The sequence below is a fragment of the Apium graveolens genome, chromosome 5 (assembly GCF_009905375.1).
Source record: "Apium graveolens cultivar Ventura chromosome 5, ASM990537v1, whole genome shotgun sequence".
Lineage (NCBI taxonomy): Eukaryota > Viridiplantae > Streptophyta > Magnoliopsida > Apiales > Apiaceae > Apium > Apium graveolens.
In genome coordinates, this window is record NC_133651.1 from 826179 (window position 1) to 845498 (window position 19320).

Here is a 19320-nt window from a genome sequence, read left to right on the forward strand (position 1 = left end):
GCTGAAAGATCCCAATCTGCAGAAAATTACATGCAATTTGCATGGTCCAGCACTCCAATTATCAATTTTATCAGCATTACTGTAGAAAATTTGGAACAGTGCAGCAAGAACCAACTTCACACAATTAGCTAAATTTTGCTGTTCTTAATCGAATTTTCTCTAGTAAAAAAGAAATGTTTTACAAATGATCTCGTGAGTAACGAACATTATATACGGAATAAATCATTTCTACGATTAATACTCGAGATTTTATCTTAAGATATTAACCGTAAGGGGCGTTCCTGACAACGGTTTGTCGGGAGTCCTTATATAACAAACAATTTTTTGTCCGTTGGAAAAACACTCAACAACTGTAATTTAAAAAAATAGCTATTTATTCTGCGATTCGGAGAAATTACCTTTTTGCCCTAATGTCACGGACCACAGACATTGTATGCGGTTGGGACTTGATGTTAATACGGGTGGTCCATTTTCACTTAGTAAATATAAATTTATTTCAGGTCTCTACCGCAGACAATGTCCGCGGTCCCGAACCGTGGATACCTATAAGAATATTTTCTTTTAATCACGGTCGTTGAATAGTTGATCCAACAGACAAAAAATCGCTTGTTATATTTCGCTGACAAACCGCTGTGAGGGACCCTCTTCCTTATAAACGGTAAAAATTCATTTTTACGATTCATGCTCGAGATTCTATCTTAAGTTATTAACCGTAGAGATGAAATATCAGAGTTCTTTGCATTTAAACCGTAAAATCTGTTTTGCGTGTATAACCTCAGCAAGAAGATTCGACATCCCTAAATAGAAATTAGCAATGCACGCTTCCTTTGCTATCAAAACCCAAGCTAAGTCACACACACCTTAAAAAATATTCTCTTTATCCTAACCATTTTTTTACATTTTCGTACTTAAGATGTCTCATCTAATTCTTTACATTTCAAAATTTACTAAAAATAGTCTACGGGTCCCACCAGTTTTTCATTTTTCTTCCCTTTTCACACGATTTTCATGCCACTATCTCTCTTTTATATATTAAAAATCAGTATATCTCAACACTTCAATCACTTTTTTTTTTTTTACTACTTTATATATATTTCTTAACTTTCGTGCCCCAAACCAAACGTAAAGAATTGGTCAGAACGGAGGGATTAAGACGCAAGTCCTAATTTGATTAAGGCATAATTTTAGAATTTGAGGGGTGGGTTAGGTAAGATATGTTTCAATATCTACATCAAGTTTGGCGCACTCTTAATTGTCCTAAATTATTATTGTACCTCCTCATGTTCCTTACACATGCTCTTGTTTCGCTTTATTTAGTTGCTTTTCTTCCTTTATTACTACCCAAGTACTCTCACCAAATTACAATTATTAGTATCTCTCAATTCATCTCTTTAAGCATGGCAATTAGGGAACCTATTGTATTGGTTGATTAAATTGGGCAGCTTAAACACATACATAAGTGATGCTTAAATGGGGAGGAATGGATGGTTACTGAGTTTTTAAATGGGAAGTAAATAATGTCATCTCCGTCCCTCCTAATTATTATCGTTTTTAAAATAGGGTCTGACAATTATTTTAAAATGAATAAAAAGTATAGTTCTATTTAGCAAAAAAAAAAAGTATAGTTCTATGTTATTTTTTTTAAAAAAATCTGAATAAAAGTTTGAACATTCTGTTTTTATTCAGGAAAAAAAATTAAAAAAAGTTAAATAATTATACTTTATATTTATCTTAAAATACGTGTAGCACACTCTCTCGGAAACGATAACAATTGACTGAGACAGAGGGAGTAAGTGATTAAAATATAAAGTACTTTATTTCATTTATTGAGTGAAAGTTTTGAAGTAAAAGTATATCAAATTTGTATTCATAAATATTTGCTTTCGTTTTTTTAAAAATTCGGAGTGCGGGACAGTTACGGAGGTGAAACAACTTTACTTGTCTTTCAATTACTTTTCTTCCTTTTTAAAATTCGAGAGTAAGAGGTTTAAGCAAGTTGTACAGGAATTGAAACTAATTTGGTGGATTGTTGATCACATAATGATGCGGTTATGACAGCTAAGAGTATGTAGAATAATTAAATAATTGTTGTTATTGATGATAGAGTTGTGTTTGAGGGGCAAAAGCTGTCGTAAATAAGCAACAAAAGCCAGCATATACCCACTCTCTGGCTTATGGAAGGACCCTGTGCCCCATACTTAGGTGGTTGAGGGAGCCCTGAGGTTGACTAATTTTCGTATAATGCTGTTTTTCTTGCTCTTATTATGTATTTTACTTACCTTTTTCCTATTAATAATTTGATTTTTTTGACATAAATAAATGACAAAACGATAAAAATAACACTTTTTTTAATCAAGTGACAAGAATAACTCTTTTTGTGGAAATATGTTTTTTTTAAATGGCTGAAATACCCAGTTTGGGAATTGGTATTTCAACCAATTTGAGAAAACGTAAGGTATTCAAATAATAATTTGAGGAAACGTATCGTATCCAATTTGAGAAAACGTATCTTACATACTCAGCCTACGAAAGCATATTTCAGCTTAAAAAATTTAAAACTTAGGTTAAATGCCCGATCAGAGATACCGTATTCAAATACTCAATTTGATGAAATGTATTTTACTGAAATTTTTAACCCCATATCTCAAATTTGATATTTAAGTCATTAATTTTAAAAAGTACGTATTTTTCAGCGCTTTGTGGTAGTGAGAATCCCACATACAAACCTTTTGTGTTTTTTTCGAATAAAAATACTAAATCTTATATATTTAAATCACTAAATTAATACTCTCTTCTTTCCTTTCGATTGTTTACATTTTTTAAAGAGTGTCCGATACGCATTTTAAGGTGCATAAAAATATAGTTCTGTAATATTTTGAGTAAAAAATTAAAACATTCAACTTTTATCCAGAAAAATAAAATTGTAAAAATAAGTTACATAACTATACTTTTTATGCTTCTTAAAATACGTGTCACATACTTGCTCAGAAATGTAAACAATTAAGAGGAATCGAAGGAGTAGTCTATTACATAAAATGCCTTCACTCTTATTGTAAAGTGAGTTTAAAGAAAAGAACAAACATATAATAATAAAAAAATAAAACATGTAAGGCGCAAACAAAACGAAACAACTACTGACTTCACCCATGACCTAAAACATAAACAACCTACACAACGATATCATAACGGAGAAGAATACAAGTTTTTCGTCATGATCTATCATAATTCTCGCGTTTCAAAGTCTTCATTATGGAATTATTTTCTCTCATTTTCACCTTATTGTTCATAGCTCGCTAGATGAAAACACATTTCACTTTAGCTTATCAATAATTTCCTGACGCGGTGTTACATTCCCAAAAATCGTTCTCAAGAATGATAGTTGTCATCGTAATATTAAATACCTACTAATTAATGAGATGGATCCTTCTGTGTTAATCTTGCATAGACTTTGAAACTCTTTTCTTTTTTTACCGTAGTTAACCCGCAACCGCTGCCCTTCGGATGCGCACCGGGTAAATCCTACGAACTCACGTAATAGTCTGCAAACTACGTAAATTAAGGTAAACATTTTTTTTCTCTTTTTCTATTTTTATTAACCGGTTATTATATTATCCGATCCACAGTCAATTTACGAGCACGAAGACTAATTCTAAAAAAATTAGCACAACAATACTCTATTTAAGTCAGAGCATAGACTTGAAATCAAATCTAAAATTTTCAGATGATAAGAGCCTAAAATATTATATTTTGAACCAGTTGAGTTATTCGGGATCGGGGTAACTACGAGCTCTATATTTTTGAAATGAAAGAGCACCTAACAGTAAGATACGAACCCTCAAGTCATGGGAAGAGATCGGACCCAACAATCAGGACAGTAGATGGATAATAAATGAGATCATCACAATGTTACACAAGTGATTTTAAATGAAATGAATTGATTTCAGATTTCTACACACTTTCTACCCCCCATAAGGTCCCCACATCAAAGTGTTAGGAGACAATTATCAGGGGTGTATTTGAACTAGGATTTTAAGAAAAATTTTTAATTCTTGAAATCGAGGTGTATTCAACTGGGATTTTAAAAAATGTATCAGAATTTTATGGTATTCAACTAAGATTTTAAATTATGCTGCAAAATCTGGTGATATTTAATCGGGATTTTAAATTAAGTTTAAAAATCTGAAGTTATTCAATTGGAATTATTTAAAATCCATTAAAATCTGATTGTATTCACATGCTGACGGTTTTTTTTGGACTTCACAAAAAGATGGATTTTGTGGCATTGTTAAATGTATTTTATGGTTTTTGAAATCCCACCATAATTTATGAGATTTTGAAAGATTGTGTTTAAATCCTAAAGACTCTTCATCAATTCTACGACATTTTATCTAGAATCCGCGTAAAATCAAAATATGATATAATCCATTAAAATCCACGAATTATATATAATACATTAAAATCCTAGTTCAATACACCCCCCTTAGATTATATGTTTACAGATTTTAGAAATCGAAACTATTCGGTTGAGGCACCGATTTATAATTTAGCGGGCGATTTTAAAAAATTGGATGATTTATGGACGATTTATCAGAAATCGGTCAAAACGAATCAATTTATTTTTACCGATTTTTAAGCGATTTTTGAAAAAATCAACCGATTTCAATAACAATAGATTATATACAAAATTTGCAGCTTGTGTTTTTGTAATTTATCTTTGCTTGTTTCACGGTGGATCAAGGATGTTCACTCATACCAGCTCGTCTGACATGACGATGACCCAATCATAATTGATGCTAATTTTGTAGTTACATGTTAATCAGTTACATAATTAGAAACATCCGTTATAATGGCGATAACCCACTTGTAATAAAAGGGAGAGGATAAAATAAAGACGTTATGATTGTCCAAACACAACACTGTCCATCCATTCATTTCATTTTATACCGCTCAATGATACATACACACACTTATATATAACATTGGGTATCAAAATGTAACCTTTTTATCCTTTCACCCCACACCCCAAGAGATTCACATACAACAAATTAAAGTAGATCCGAGTCAATATTCTAAACGTGGTTATAGAAATTGTTCGATTTTTTATAAATTGTTAATAAATCACTCAAAAATTAGTTAAAAGTATTTGATGGATATGATTGATTTTTATCAAATCATCGATAAATCATTCATTTTTTTAAAAATCATCCGATAATCGTAAATCGGTATCTTAACCGAATAGTTTATTTTCGAAATTTGTAACGATACCTACGACTAACTAATAATCCTTCTGTCCCAACCATTTCTTTACACTTTCCTTTTTGGGATGCCTCATCCAATTCTTTACATTTCAAAATTTACCAAAAATAGTCGATGGATTCCGCCATTATCCTATTTTTCCTCTATTTTCACACTACTTTTATTGCACTATATCTCTTTTATATATTAAAAATCATTGGTACCACCACTTGTCCCTCTTTTCTTTCTCTTTTTCACTACTTTATATATATTTCTTAACCTCCATGCCCAAATCTATATATTATATATTGCTGGATAACCCTTACCTAAGGTTTGGTATCCATATTTTGGTTTGAATATGATTTTTAACTTTAATTTGATCCAATGGACTATCCATTTTTAGGTTTGGTATCCATTTTTAATTTTGGTATCCATATTAAGTTTATAAAAGATCCATGTACTTATTATGACCCATTTTAATTATAGAAACTTTGCAATACAATTTTAAATATGAATTGTGTTACTTATGTTAAGTTTTTAATACAAATTTGAAGTAAAGTTTAAATTTTAATAAATCTATTTATAGAAATAATCTAATAAAATATATAATATAAAAATAATATATGTAACGAAAGTAATTCTTAAATAAATTTATCATAATATATAGATGCAATACACTTATTATATAGATAATTTAATCTTTCATAATCATATTATTCAATTTGAATTATAAATTTATTTATTTATTTTATTAAATAATTTTTGAGATCCCCGTATGCGTAGCACGGGTTATAAACTAGTTAAACATAAAAAATTGGCTGTGACGGAGGGATTAATGTATTACTTATTTAATAAAGCATGTAACTGCAAAAATTAAAAAGAGATGCATTAAAAAATTATACTACCTCATAGTAGTAGCTAGTTTGAATATAAACCAACTGCCTCAAGGTAATGGTAACCCCCTTTCTGCTTCTTGGTTTCAGACAGGAATTAAACATCACCATATTATCATCTGCTAGGGAACACCTTTCTGATTTTAGAACCCTCCCCTCACATGCATCACTACCCACCACATTTGTTGCTTACTATTCCATTGCAACCTATTCTACTCATCAATCCAATTTGGGATCCTCAATCTCAATCCACGTTTCACGTGAATCAAACATACTTAGTATATTCCGCTCGTACAATGTACATAATACATATGCGCGATAACAATCTCAATCCATAATTCACGTAAATCAAACGTAACCGGTATATTCCGCTTGTACCGTACAACACATTTCAATGTAATACTAATACGAGAGTAAGATGTACGCAGACTTTACGAAATTGTACTAGCTATGGAATGTTGGAATTAACCAAACCTCTTGAACATTTGAGTTACAAGTGAAGTGAATTGTCCCTAATTTTAGTGGTAATGGAAGTAAACAAGATGAGATGAGCAATTAAAGCTAATGAAAGATATTATAAGTGCTGCAGCCTTTTTGACAGAGACTAAACTAAAACAGCAAGCAACAAAAGTACTGTAACATTTATTACAAACTAATGGTGATTAGAGAAAAGGATTAATACTAATTAAGAAGAAGATGATGAAACATTGCCATTAGTAGCAACATTAGCACCGCCAACAAGTGGACTACCAGTACTATCACTGTGCTGAATATTGTTAAGCTGCTCCTGCTGCACCTGATTCCCACCACCTCCATTATTGTTAACATTGTAATTAGTGTTCCCGTTAACGTTGTTATTAATAATATTATTACAGTCTCTTTTCCCGAGAGTACTTTTGTTGTTATGCATCCATACTTTCAAAACACTTCTGTCAACTCCAATTTCACTGCAGAAATTTATGATATCTTCATCTCGCTTCGGGATCTTCCACCCGACCCGTTCTGCAAACCCGAACATCTTCTCCTTCTGTTGCTGACTGAACTTTGTTCTGAATCTTTTCCGGCCGTTCGGGTGGGCCCTGATGTGAGCTATGGGAGCTGAGTTATGGTGGTTATTGTTTTGTGGGGCCAGCAAGCCATCACTGAGAGCGAGAAGCATGTGTGGAGCTGAAGGTGGGTAAGAAGATGAGATGGGCGGTGGGGACATTGAGTTTGGACTGTCCGGCGGCGGAGGGCGGTGGCGGTGGTGAGGCTGGTACTCTATGAAAGTGTTTTTGGGTGGTAAAGTTAGTGATGAATCGTCGGGGTCACGGCGGTGGAAGTTGCGGTGACAGCCACAAGCTGCGCATTTTAGTGAAGTGGGGTCCGTTGGAACAGCTGAAGGTGATGGCATGAACTCTCCGCATCCGTCTAATGCGTGACCGCCGAGAGTGGCTGCGTGGTTCTTCAGACATTCTTTGTAGTTAACAACAACAGGGATGTTTGGTTTAACATTAGTGTTGCTGTTATGCTTAACTACGACGCCGTTTGTAAAAGACAAGGGCTTAGAGAGATGGATCTTGGGAGGGGAGATATCGAAGTCAGATTGGTGAGTGGCTTTGATAGTTAAGGTGTTTGTGTTTGGTGTTGTGACTGTGTTTGTTATGTCCATGGTTGTGAAACAAACATGTACTAGTTCTAAGTGGTTGGTTAAGGTTAAGGTTAGGAAAGTGGTGGAGAGGATTAGATTTGGGGGGATGTGGGGGGTTAGGGTTTGGGAAGGAAAAAGAGGGGATGCTTATCCATGGAGAGAGAGAGAGGGAGGGAGAGAGAGATGGGAGAGAGAGAGGGAGAGAGATGGGAGAGAGGGAGGGAGGTTAGATTGATGATGTGAGAGAGAGAGAGAGAGACTAATGGTTGAGTAGTGTGTGTTGTTATGGTTGACGATGAGATGGAGTGTGTAGATAATAAAGTTTATCTCTCTCTCTCTCTGCTTTCTCTGCTGCTGCCTCCTCTCTTAACCCAACCCACCCCCTCTATTATTTCCTCAACCCCGGATTCTATACTTACATTTCTGTGTACGTATATGTGGATACTTACATTTCTATACTAATCTTTGAGCACTAATACATTTTTGTGTACGTATATGTGGATACTTACATTTCTATACTAAATCTTTGATCACTAATGCAGTAATGCTAGGTAACACATGCTAGGTTACACGTACCAAAATATTTACAAAATGACTTGGCATGATATACGTTAAAATATGATTTATGAGTTTTTATGAATGTAGGATGCGTCTTATATTATTGTGAGCAAATTTTCATTTATAAAGTATTTGAGAAAAAAATTATAATAATTTTTTAGATCTCTAGTATTTTTAAAACAATTGTTACTAATGAATTGTTCAATACAATTTTGGTTCATAACTAAAATTTTTGTGAAGAAAGTTTAGTATATGTTTGGGACAACTTTTGCAATAATTACTCGAGGTTTTTTAAAAAATACATTTTTTGATTTTCTTGTGTAAAAGTACAATTTTTTTATTTTTTAATTTAAAAATATATTTTTCAATTTTTTTTTACAAAAATACGATTTTGCAATACATTACAACCATATATAAACTCAAATGCAATAAAAAAAATTAAGTACTTTCCAAAGAAATTGTATATGTGGTTATTTTTTATTTCAAGCCGAATTTTTTATAATAATTTTCAGAAGATGGTAAAATCGCAAATAAATTTTAAAAAAAAGTATTATATTTCATAATTTCTCTAATTAATTTGTATATGTATCATAGGGGTATTTTTTGAAAAAAATAAAAATTAAGAATTTTGATAGTAGGATTCGGACAATCACCCTTTTGGACCAGTAAAGGGGCCACTCGGCCATATCAACGGATAATTATACGAGTAGTGAATCAAATTTTTATTGAATAAATAATAGGCTGCTATCTTTTTTAAATTTAGGAAATTTACCAAAAATATTACTTTTTATGAAAATATTTGCAAAAATACATGTGCGGGGTTGCATATAAAGTTGCATACGAGGTTGAAACGGTTGTGTATATAGTTGCATATAAGGTTGATCCGTATTTTTGTAAAATACCACTTTTTAAGAAAATATTTGCAAAAATACATATGCGGGTTGCATTTGAAGTTGCATACGAGATTGAAACGGTTGCATATGAGGTTGATCCGTATATTTCCTAATATAATGTTTATAAGTCATTTCTCGTTAGTTTTTCAGTTTTTGAAGGCTACGTGATTTAAAACTTACGATTACATTTAACATAGATTATCATTTAGTACCAATCAATAACAATTTTCTTATTTTACGTTAGTTTTAATATTACAATTATTGTCATTTATTATGGTTTAGTCACTATATATAATTATAAATTTATAATTCAAAATCCTGTCAAAGAAAAATAAAATTATAATCAATGTCTCATCGACCATATTTTTGCAGAAAATAAAACATTTTCTAAGTGTTCATAATTAGAAACAAAATACTTCGAAAATTCATCTAATGTTACTGTTCACTTTATGTCTAATTTAATTATAAGAGAATGAATTGATGGCAAAATAAAATTTGAAAAATATTGCACCTGCTTCATACTTCATAGTAGCATGTAGGGGTGTACACGGTTTGGCCAACCCGACCAATCCAAACCGAACCGACCCTATTTCGGCCGAACCAAACCGATTTTTTTCAACCCGATATATAGTTGGGTTGAAAAAATGTCAACCCGATTTAATTGGGTTGGATATGGTTTTCGATAATTTTAAACCAATCCAACCCAACCCGATTAAAATATATATGTACATGCTAATAAGTTAATCCAAAATTATGTTTAGGCCATTTACATAGATCCATATATCTCTAACTCTAAATGTAACTTATAACCTCCGTGTTCATAGTTTATTTCGTAACAACAATAGATGTTTGATTAGTGTTATATATTTTGTATTTATGATTCATTCCAATATTTAAAGCGTAAGCAATATTATTAGTATTTTTGATGTCGAAAATTAGATGTTTAAGACTATTCAATATGGAGGATTGTAATATTGTTTTGAACTATTTTCAAGTGTTTTAAACTTTGAAACCTTATGTTTTATTATAATTTTTTATATTAAGTTTGTATATTTAATAAACCGATCAAACCGATCCAAACCGAAGTATACAAATTGGTTTGGGTTACAAATTTAAACGGTTTGGGTTGGGTTGAAATTTTGAAAATCCGAATTAATTGGGTTGGGTTGCTAAATTCTTCCAAACCGCCCAACCCGATCCGTGTACACCCCTAGTAGCATGGTTGTTGATAGTAGCATTGTTGTAAATATCGGTAATTGGTACTGATCGGTTTAGATACCGATTAGGGATTAATCGGCAAATCGGGGATTAATTGGAGAGATTAATCGGAACAAAGATCGGATATATTGAAATATTTTAATAATACTTAATATATTTATCATATTTATTATGAAATATATATTTCAAAAATAATTTATAAATATTAATCGGATTTCAGAAAATAGATCGACCAAATATTTTTTAACGATTAATCGGGGATTTTTAGAACACTACGTACTAGTAATAAAGTGGCCTGAGATAAATTTGACTCAGTGAGCTGATTCACCTCCGAGTTGTCGGGCTAGGCTAGTTGTGCTTGTGGTGCGAGTGCATTAAATTTGGGACCATTTATTATTGACTCGCCAAAAAGGGCAAATCTACCTCTAGCTCGGAGCTAGGTTAGGAACCATTTTACACCAATTTAGATAACAGATTCAATTATTTTCTTATCTCTAAACATATAGTCTACTATTGTCTCCCCCAGCTTTGCTTATAACTTGAGCTGCAATAAGTATAAATACACTCTTAGATTAGCCGTTTCTGGTTCCTTAAATTTTAAGTTTGTATGTTTATCCTACTCAAATATAGGGTAACAATAATTCATGAATTTGGATTTTGTATTTATAACGGATATCAAGACCAGTTTACGCACAACCAGACACGTACTATCATGTTAGTGAGAGCTAATACAATAATTCACTGTCATGATCTATGTTGTACTGGAACGCCTATTAAATGAAGTACCGAAATTTGGGGACATCTCGGGGACGGGATGGACGGGGAAGCCACGTCCCCAAGAGGAGGCAGGTTGATATTGGGGACGTTTCAAAACGGCAAATATACTCGTCCCCTCTTTAAGTAAAACATACAAAGTTGTAATCCGAGACGTTTCTTAATGAGTTATATACACACGCTCTTCGTATAAATATACAAATTTAATGTTTCTCTATAAATTCTGAACAGTATGAATTAGAGAAGAACAAGATCAGAAATGTTGATGGAGATAATTTTGGTTTTTTTAGAAAATGTTGGATTTTAGAAATTTGCATAACTAGCACTTGACAAGCCTGCAAGTGCAGAATGAGTTGATCTTGGATAATTCTAATATTTGTGAATGTTGTATTTATCCTATTTATAAAAAAAATATTAATATATATTATTTGCCGTCCCTGTATACTTTAATTTTAACAGGTCAGTTTCATATCCCCGCCCCGTATCATTTATATTTCCAGTACTTGGCTCCGTGTAACATAGGTCATGACCCTCTAGTCCTCTACTAAAATCCTGTACATCTAATCTAAAATAGAATTTAAAATATGAAAGTTTAAACTTCTAAAGTTTCGATCTCAACCCGTTAATTGGGGTTAATTGGCTTATGATTTCTTTTAACTTAGAACTTGAATTATCGAAATGCCAGAAGAATCAGTCCCTCCCACGAGATTAAAGTTAAACCAGGCTTTGTTGTATAACAGGTGAAGAGTCACATCCAATCTTCATTTCATTTAAACAATCTTCATATAATTTGCAAAAAATTAGCTCAAAGATTGTTATTTCAGTTACATCTCACACTCACTAGTCATTTGTACAGAGCCATGTACACAAGTATTATTACCCAAGTCGGGTAATGGAGTAAGTTTCACGCAAGTGTAAAACAGTAGGACATGCAGAGGCAGCAGCAGCAGCAGGCCTGATGCATTTTACTGTACTACATTTTCACATATTTGTCAAAGCTTTCACAGTGCACACATGAGTTGTTTTAACACCCTAACTCATTTCATCACTGGGGTTCGGGCCCACTGCGAGGGCCTCGAGCTTTTTTGTCGATATCACTAACACCGTTACAAAGAACCGTGGGAATGTTCGCTATATACGAGATACCCAACTGTTAGTTGATATTATCGGAGTATCTTATGTATGAAATATTCTATTATTAGTGCAGTATTTTATTCAAATTAGATTACCCAATTAATAGTGGACTATTCAATCGGTTAAAATTGAACACTTGTTTCAGAAAGGTCATTTTGATTAATTTTTTAAAAAATTGACCATTTTTATCATTTTTCAGTATTTCTGATACCATGACGACGATATTAAACCACGTCTTTTTTGCAGAATTTTTATTGAGCTAGAGAAAGTGTTCTTGACTTTAATAATCAGGCTTTAAGAGTACGGGGACACGTATCCTCTAAAACAAAATATATTCATAAAATATAAGAGTATATTCACAAAATACGATCGGTATCTCCCGAATATAATTCCTGAATCCGTCCTGCATGGGACGGAATTAAGGAGAGACAGACCTAGGTTGAATCTCAAATTAAATTATAAATTTTAATCAAATCAGGATTTTTAATTAAAAATTGTAAAAATAGAATTTAAAAATCTGACTAATTTGAAAAAAATTAGTTATAAATTATTCTAATGACCGATATTTTATGATTCTAGTTCTTACCGGGCACGGAAATGAAACTGTACTTGATTCGGCCCTACGATGCCCATAGCGGTTTTGAAATTTTGATTGCACTGAAATTTGAGAAGCTACATCTTAGGCTAGCTAGTACGTACCACTACTCTACAAACCAAGTAAATGGATAATTTTAAATTACTCGTACTCCCTCCGTCCCTAAAAAAGTTTTCTATTTGTATTGGACACGTTTGTCAATGCATATTTTTGATTGTTAATATCTTTAAATTCGTATTAGTATTAAATATAAAAATTTCACTGTACTAAAGTACTGATAAATACGAATGCAACGAGATCACTCATGATTATGTTTGATATTATAGATTAAAAGTAAATTAGTAGTCAATCGTTTACCGTGAACAGTATCGAAAATCAAAAGAGGAAACGTATATTGGGACCGAGGAAGTAATATATTGAAAGAGGCTAAAGCATAGGCAAGCCAGTTTGTTTAATCTTTATCTGTGGAGGATCAAGGATGTGTGAAGTCAGCTATCCACAGTTCAAACATGAAGCGACGACTGTAGCAGTAATATTGTTATTCATTGATTCTCGTGCAACTGCTGTTTTTTCTGGATACTTCTTTTGTTAAGTTAGCAGTAAGCGTTGAAATGTAGTAAAATGATTGAATCAAGTTTAATTGAAAAAGAATATAAGACCTCGTGTAACCACACGATTTTTCGAACTATTCATTCTAAATCTAAAATTAATACAAAACTCAATTTATAAAACTGAAATTCATAAAATCCGGTTGTTGAAACTAATACAAAACTCAATTTATAAAATCGAAATTCATAAAATCCGGTTGCTGGATAATGTGACATATAAAACTAGTTTATACATGTTTCCGAACACATATATGTCTTGTTGAGTTTGTCTTAATAAGGGTGTAATCTGGCCCCCATCGAATATCGAATTTAGAGCTGTGTTGTTGGCATAGTGCGATTGTAAGTTAGAAACTTGAGATTTTGAAATAAGAATTTGATTGTTGAATAAGAATAAGAATTTTGGTTATGTGAATTATAGAATATTTAGTGTGTTTCATTTTGATCATTGTTATTGATTATATCGTGTGCATTTTGTTCACCTTGTTATCGAATATACATGTGATTTTGTGTGATATGTGTTACGTGTCAAGCATGTTTAAAATATGTTTTTCGAAAAAAATATAAAAATATGATTTTAAGCCGTTGTAAGGTAGTTGCTTGTTGGGTTTCGGAACTCATTCTTTCAACTTTCAGATTTCGTTTAAGATTCGAGTTAAATAGTACTCGGAATTCGAAGACCTTAGTTTTGGAGTGGATTGACTTCTGAATTTTCCCTTTTAGTTACGTTTTTGTAATAGTTAATCTTTGAAATAGAATTTCAATTTAATAAATCGAGTTTTGTATTAGTTTTTGATTTAAAGTTAATAGTCCGAAAAGTGATAAGCCTCGTGGGGTGGTATGGCAACTCAAAAAATCTGAATTGAAAACAAAATTGAGCTTAAATCGTCGAACCAATGTAAATGTTGCATGTAGTGGTAAGAAGTTGTACAATATAGACCTTAATATTTAAAAACCAAGAATCTCTTAATATTTAAAAACCAAGAATCTCGTTTAGAAACTTTTTGGGCTTATCTATCTCCCGAAATGATAATATTGGTCCAGTTATTACTACTGCAGCATTTCAGCAGAAAAGCTCGGCGGAGTGGAACACAAATCACTGTTCATAAGCCCAAAATATAAAGCCTACGTGTTAAAGAAAATAGCCCTCTACATCAGAAGAATAGAACAAAAGCTGTATGTTCCCACCAAGTAACAAACTATTAAACATAAAATAGACAGATTAAATGATGTTGCCAAAATCTTATACGATTAGTTCTGCTTCTAATAAAATTCATCACAAAACACCCAGCATTCAATTCAAATAAAATAAATAGAATCATACAATTTCAAAATAATTATATTGGGTTATTTTCAACGATGAAATCTTCATGCTAACATATATTTTCTCAAGTGAAAATAAAATCGAGAATAAATAGAATCATATATTTTAACTGTCTTGTCAGCTTCGCTTATTACTCTCGTGAAATTTTCAAGTACAAATAAAATCGAGATTAGATATTAAATCAAACATTTGTACAATTTTTTTTTAGAGTTAAACATGATGAGATGACCAATTTTCAAATACAAAAAATGATAAACTTGAATCAAATATATGAAGCTAATAACAACTGAGTGGAGCAAATGTATAAAACAATGAAAATAAATATAACGAGAGTGAAGAACATGTATTATGACTGATGAGTTAAACTTGTCATTTTCTTGTTATTTATTTTGAAATATAACATTGTTACTAGTTGACATACGAAATTGTGAAACAAAATAAATAAAATAAATCAATTCAACAAAATCCATGGAGTTTATTTAGGGAGTCAAAATATTGATGAATCAATAATTAAATGTTAGGAGTTGTCTCAAATCGTTTGTGGAAGGGGCAGATTGATAAAATATAAGTAGTCAGATAACTACATTAGTACGAGGCCTTTTGAGATGTGCCCAAAAACAAATCTATGTGGACTCGGTACAAACGGACAATCCCAAACGGGCTCCTATAATGCACCTAGACGGAGGCATATGTGCTACTCAGTATGGGTCTATGGGGAGTCAAAAGCCAAAAGGATTTCAGTACGGGTCCAGGGGGAGCAGATCACACAATCAACACAATCAGATGGCAGATTCGACAGGTGTTGAGGCCGGTGTATGAAGGGGGAGATTATTAGGAAGAGTCTCACATTGTTTGTGGGAGGGGAATGCACGTAGGATGAGGTAGATGGGTTACCTAATATGGGCTCAAGGAAAAGGCGGGTAGGCCTTCTAGTATGGGCTTAGGGGTCAGAAAGCTAGAAGGATTTCAATACGGGACTATGGGGAGCAGATCACAGAATCGGGTGGCAGATTTGACAGGTGACGGGTCCGATGTGTGAATGGGGAGATTGTTAGGAAGTGTCCCCCATCGTTTGTGTGAAGGGGTAGATTGCTATTATATTATCAAACAATTAACTCAATTAAAATGAGGCTTTTTGGGATGTGACCAAAACCAAATTCGTGCGAGCTCGGCCCAAAGCGGATAATATCATACTAATGCGGAGTTAGCCCTGCTTAGCAAGCCTAACAGGTGATAGAGTTATGGGATCAATCCGGTTGTCATGTACTTTGTGTGAAAGTCCTCTTTTTGTAACAAATATGCTCGAGTTCAGAGTCCTGTATCAAGAATCTTCCCACAATGTGGCGGGACGACCTTTTCTCGGGGAAATGAAGGTCATCACTTCAATTCATCACCTAAAGGTCAAATTTCTTACCCCCAACGGGGTTGGCAGCATAAAGAGTTCTCAGTATGACTCCCGTGAATGTTACCGGCAAGCTATGAATGCCTTTCGAAAAAAGGAAATCCAAGTCGGAGATACCTCCGACGACGAACCAGAAGGTATGGTCGAACAACCAGTCGAAGAGATTCGTGTTCACTATTATGTTGAACAAGAGGATGAATATTTCTCCAAACCAACTTCAGCAATGTTGCTCTAAGAAGATGCTCCCAGGATCAAATTCTTAGAATAAGAAAAGCCCTCGAATAACGAAATATTCCAAGAAAGTTTCAATGGGGAACAACTTGAAGGGAGAGCTGATGTTTTGCGATGTTTGGGACATGTTGTGTACAAGGTATATGTCCCTCCTCCCGAGGGCGCGCCCTTAACACCACGAAATGCAATAGAAGTTGATGCCCCTATAACACAGGGTGTGCCTTCTTTCAAAAGGATTTCAGAAGAAGTTGATGTTAATCATTTAGAGGACGCGCCTTCCAAATTAGATAATAAAGACCATGATCAACTTGACTTGGATCCATGGATTCCACTGCCCATGAAAAAACAGGACCAGTTGAAGATACCATTACAATCCAAATCGATGAGAAGGATCTAGACAAAGTTTTGATGATTGGCTCTCAGTTAAATCTGAGATTAAGAGAAGGACTTTCGAGATTTCTCTTGTCGAAACTCGATGCGCTCGCATGGAGCCACTCGTACATGGTTGGAATCGATCCGAAAGTCATGTGTCATCGATTAAATATTGACTCTAAACACAAGGGAGTTCGACAAAAGCGCATCGCAGTAAGTGGAGAAAGGGTTGTAACTTTGGAATAAGAAGTTGATAGGCTTTTGGAAGTCAGATTGATCAGGGAATCCTTTTACCCGGAATGGTTGATAAATCCGGTATTGGTTAAAAAACCTAACGTAAAGAGGAAAACTTGCGTGGTTTTTACTGATCTAAACAAAGCATGCCCAAAGGATAATTTCCCCCTGCCAATGATTGATTAGTTGGTTGGTGCCACAGTAGGGCATGTTTTGCTCAGTTTCATGGAGGCATACTCGTATGAACGTGACCAAGAGCACACTTCATACATCACTGATAGAGGCATCTACTATTATATTGGGATGTCGTTTGGTCTTATCAACGTTGGGGCTACTTACCAAATGTTGGCAAACAAGATGTTTAAAAGACGGATATGGAAAATAATGGAGGTGTATGCAGATGACATGCTAGTGAAGTCTAAGGAAACTGAGGATCATGTAGTGCACCTGGCTGAAATGTTCCGGGTTTTGAGAAAATATAAGATGAAATTGAATCCTAAAAAATGTGTATTTGGTGTGGAATCAGGAAAGTTCGTGAGGTTCATAATAAACCACCGAAAAATCGAGGCAAATCCAGCAAAGATGAAAGCCCTGCTAAATATGAAATCTCTCACCAGTGTGAAGCAGGTACAAAGCCTGATGGGAAGGATTACGGCGCTGAATCGTTTTGTTTCGAAGTCCTCGGACATATGCAAGGAATTCATTGAAGACATTAAGGGTATGAAAAAGGATTTTGTGTGGACCCTGAGATGTGAAGAGGTTTTTCTGAAGATTAATTAATAGTTGGGAAATCCTCCCGTGTTTGCGAAACCAGAGGATGGGGAGAAACTGATTCTCTACTTGACAGTGTCGGAATATGCCATAAGTGCGGCGTTAGTAAAAGAAGAAGAAGGTCACCCGTCACCGGTGTAATACGTAAATAAGAGATTGTTGGATGTTGAGACCAGGTATACACCGACATGGAGAAATTGGTATATGTTTTTATCCTCACTGCACGAAAATTAAAGCCGTACTTCCAAGTTTACAGGATAAAAGTTCGCACTGCCTATCCTCCGAGGCACGTTTTTTATAATCCAGAGTTGTCAAGAAGGATGTTTAAGTGGCCGGTTGAGTTTGGGCAATTCGATTTGGAAGATTCCCCCTCCCCCACGATTAATGGGCATGCTTTAGTTGATTTCTTACTTGAGTTTGATTCGAAGGTATATGAGAAGGCTATATTGCTGACTGAACTTTCTTCACAGGGGAAAACCCCAGAAAAGGTGAAAGAAGAGTTCCCACACCCATGGTGGATTATACATGTTGATGGAGCTGTAAATAATAATGGAGCAGGTGTCAGAATTGTTCTTATTACCTCATAAGGGCATCATCTAATGAGTGTCATCCATTCCAAATTTTATGTTACAAACAATGGGGTCGAGTACGAAGCCCTAATTGACGGGTTAAAAGTAGCTTTAGAGGTAGGAGTTATGCAGTTGATAACTCAGAGTGATTCGGAGTTAGTGGCAAATCAAGTTAGTGGAAGATATCAGGCTCAAGGCCCTGGAACTGAGCTATACATGAGATGTATACAACGCTTGCTCCAACGATTTGGTAATGCCATGTTGGAAGGTGTGCCAAAAGGAGAAATTGACAATGCAAATGTATTGGAAAAAATGGGCTCGCAAATGAAAAGTGTATTGTTAGGACAAATTCCCCAGAGAATTCAGGAAATACCGAGTATTCATGCGATAAATGTGTCCTAAGTACATAAAATCCCCCAAGAGACTTGGATGACCCCGATTCACAACTACATTCGTACATACACTTTTCCAGAGGACAAGCTCCAGGCTCGACACCTTAGCTATCAAGCTGCGAAATATGTGTATTATGCCGATATTTTGTATAAGAGGAGAGTTAATCAACCGTTTTTGCGATGTGTAGACCTTGAGGAAGGACATTATATTCTCAGGGAGGTACATGAAGGCATGTGTGACAGTCACTCGAAGGTGGTTCATTGGCACTAAAAGTCCTCAGACAAGGATATTATTGGCCATCAATGAAAGATGATGTCTTCAAGTTTGTCAAGGCACGTGATGGTTGTCAACGATTTTCCAATTATTCTAATGCTCCTGCAACATCCCTAACTTTAATGGCAAGTCCCCGACCATTCTCTATGCGGGGAATTGATCTCATTGGAAAACTTCCTAAACCAAAGTGGGGTGTAAAGTACGCTGTTGTTGCCG

At 34.1% G+C, this 19320-nt stretch overlaps 2 protein-coding genes across 2 annotated transcripts; one reads left to right on the forward strand and one right to left on the reverse strand.

Moving 5' to 3' along the window:
• Window positions 1-6683: 6683 nt before the first annotated feature.
• LOC141661811 (zinc-finger homeodomain protein 8-like) lies at window positions 6684-8145 on the reverse strand. The gene has a single exon (XM_074468820.1). It carries the CDS (start codon window positions 7777-7779, stop codon window positions 6814-6816), a length of 966 nt encoding a protein of 321 aa, XP_074324921.1. The 5' UTR covers window positions 7780-8145; the 3' UTR covers window positions 6684-6813.
• Window positions 8146-16813: 8668 nt separating this feature from the next.
• On the forward strand, window positions 16814-18456 carry LOC141724929 (uncharacterized). The gene is made up of 3 exons (XM_074527242.1): window positions 16814-17077; window positions 17285-17857; window positions 18046-18456. Exons 1-3 carry the CDS (start codon window positions 16814-16816, stop codon window positions 18454-18456), a joined length of 1248 nt encoding a protein of 415 aa, XP_074383343.1.
• The last annotated feature ends 864 nt before the right edge of the window (window positions 18457-19320 follow it).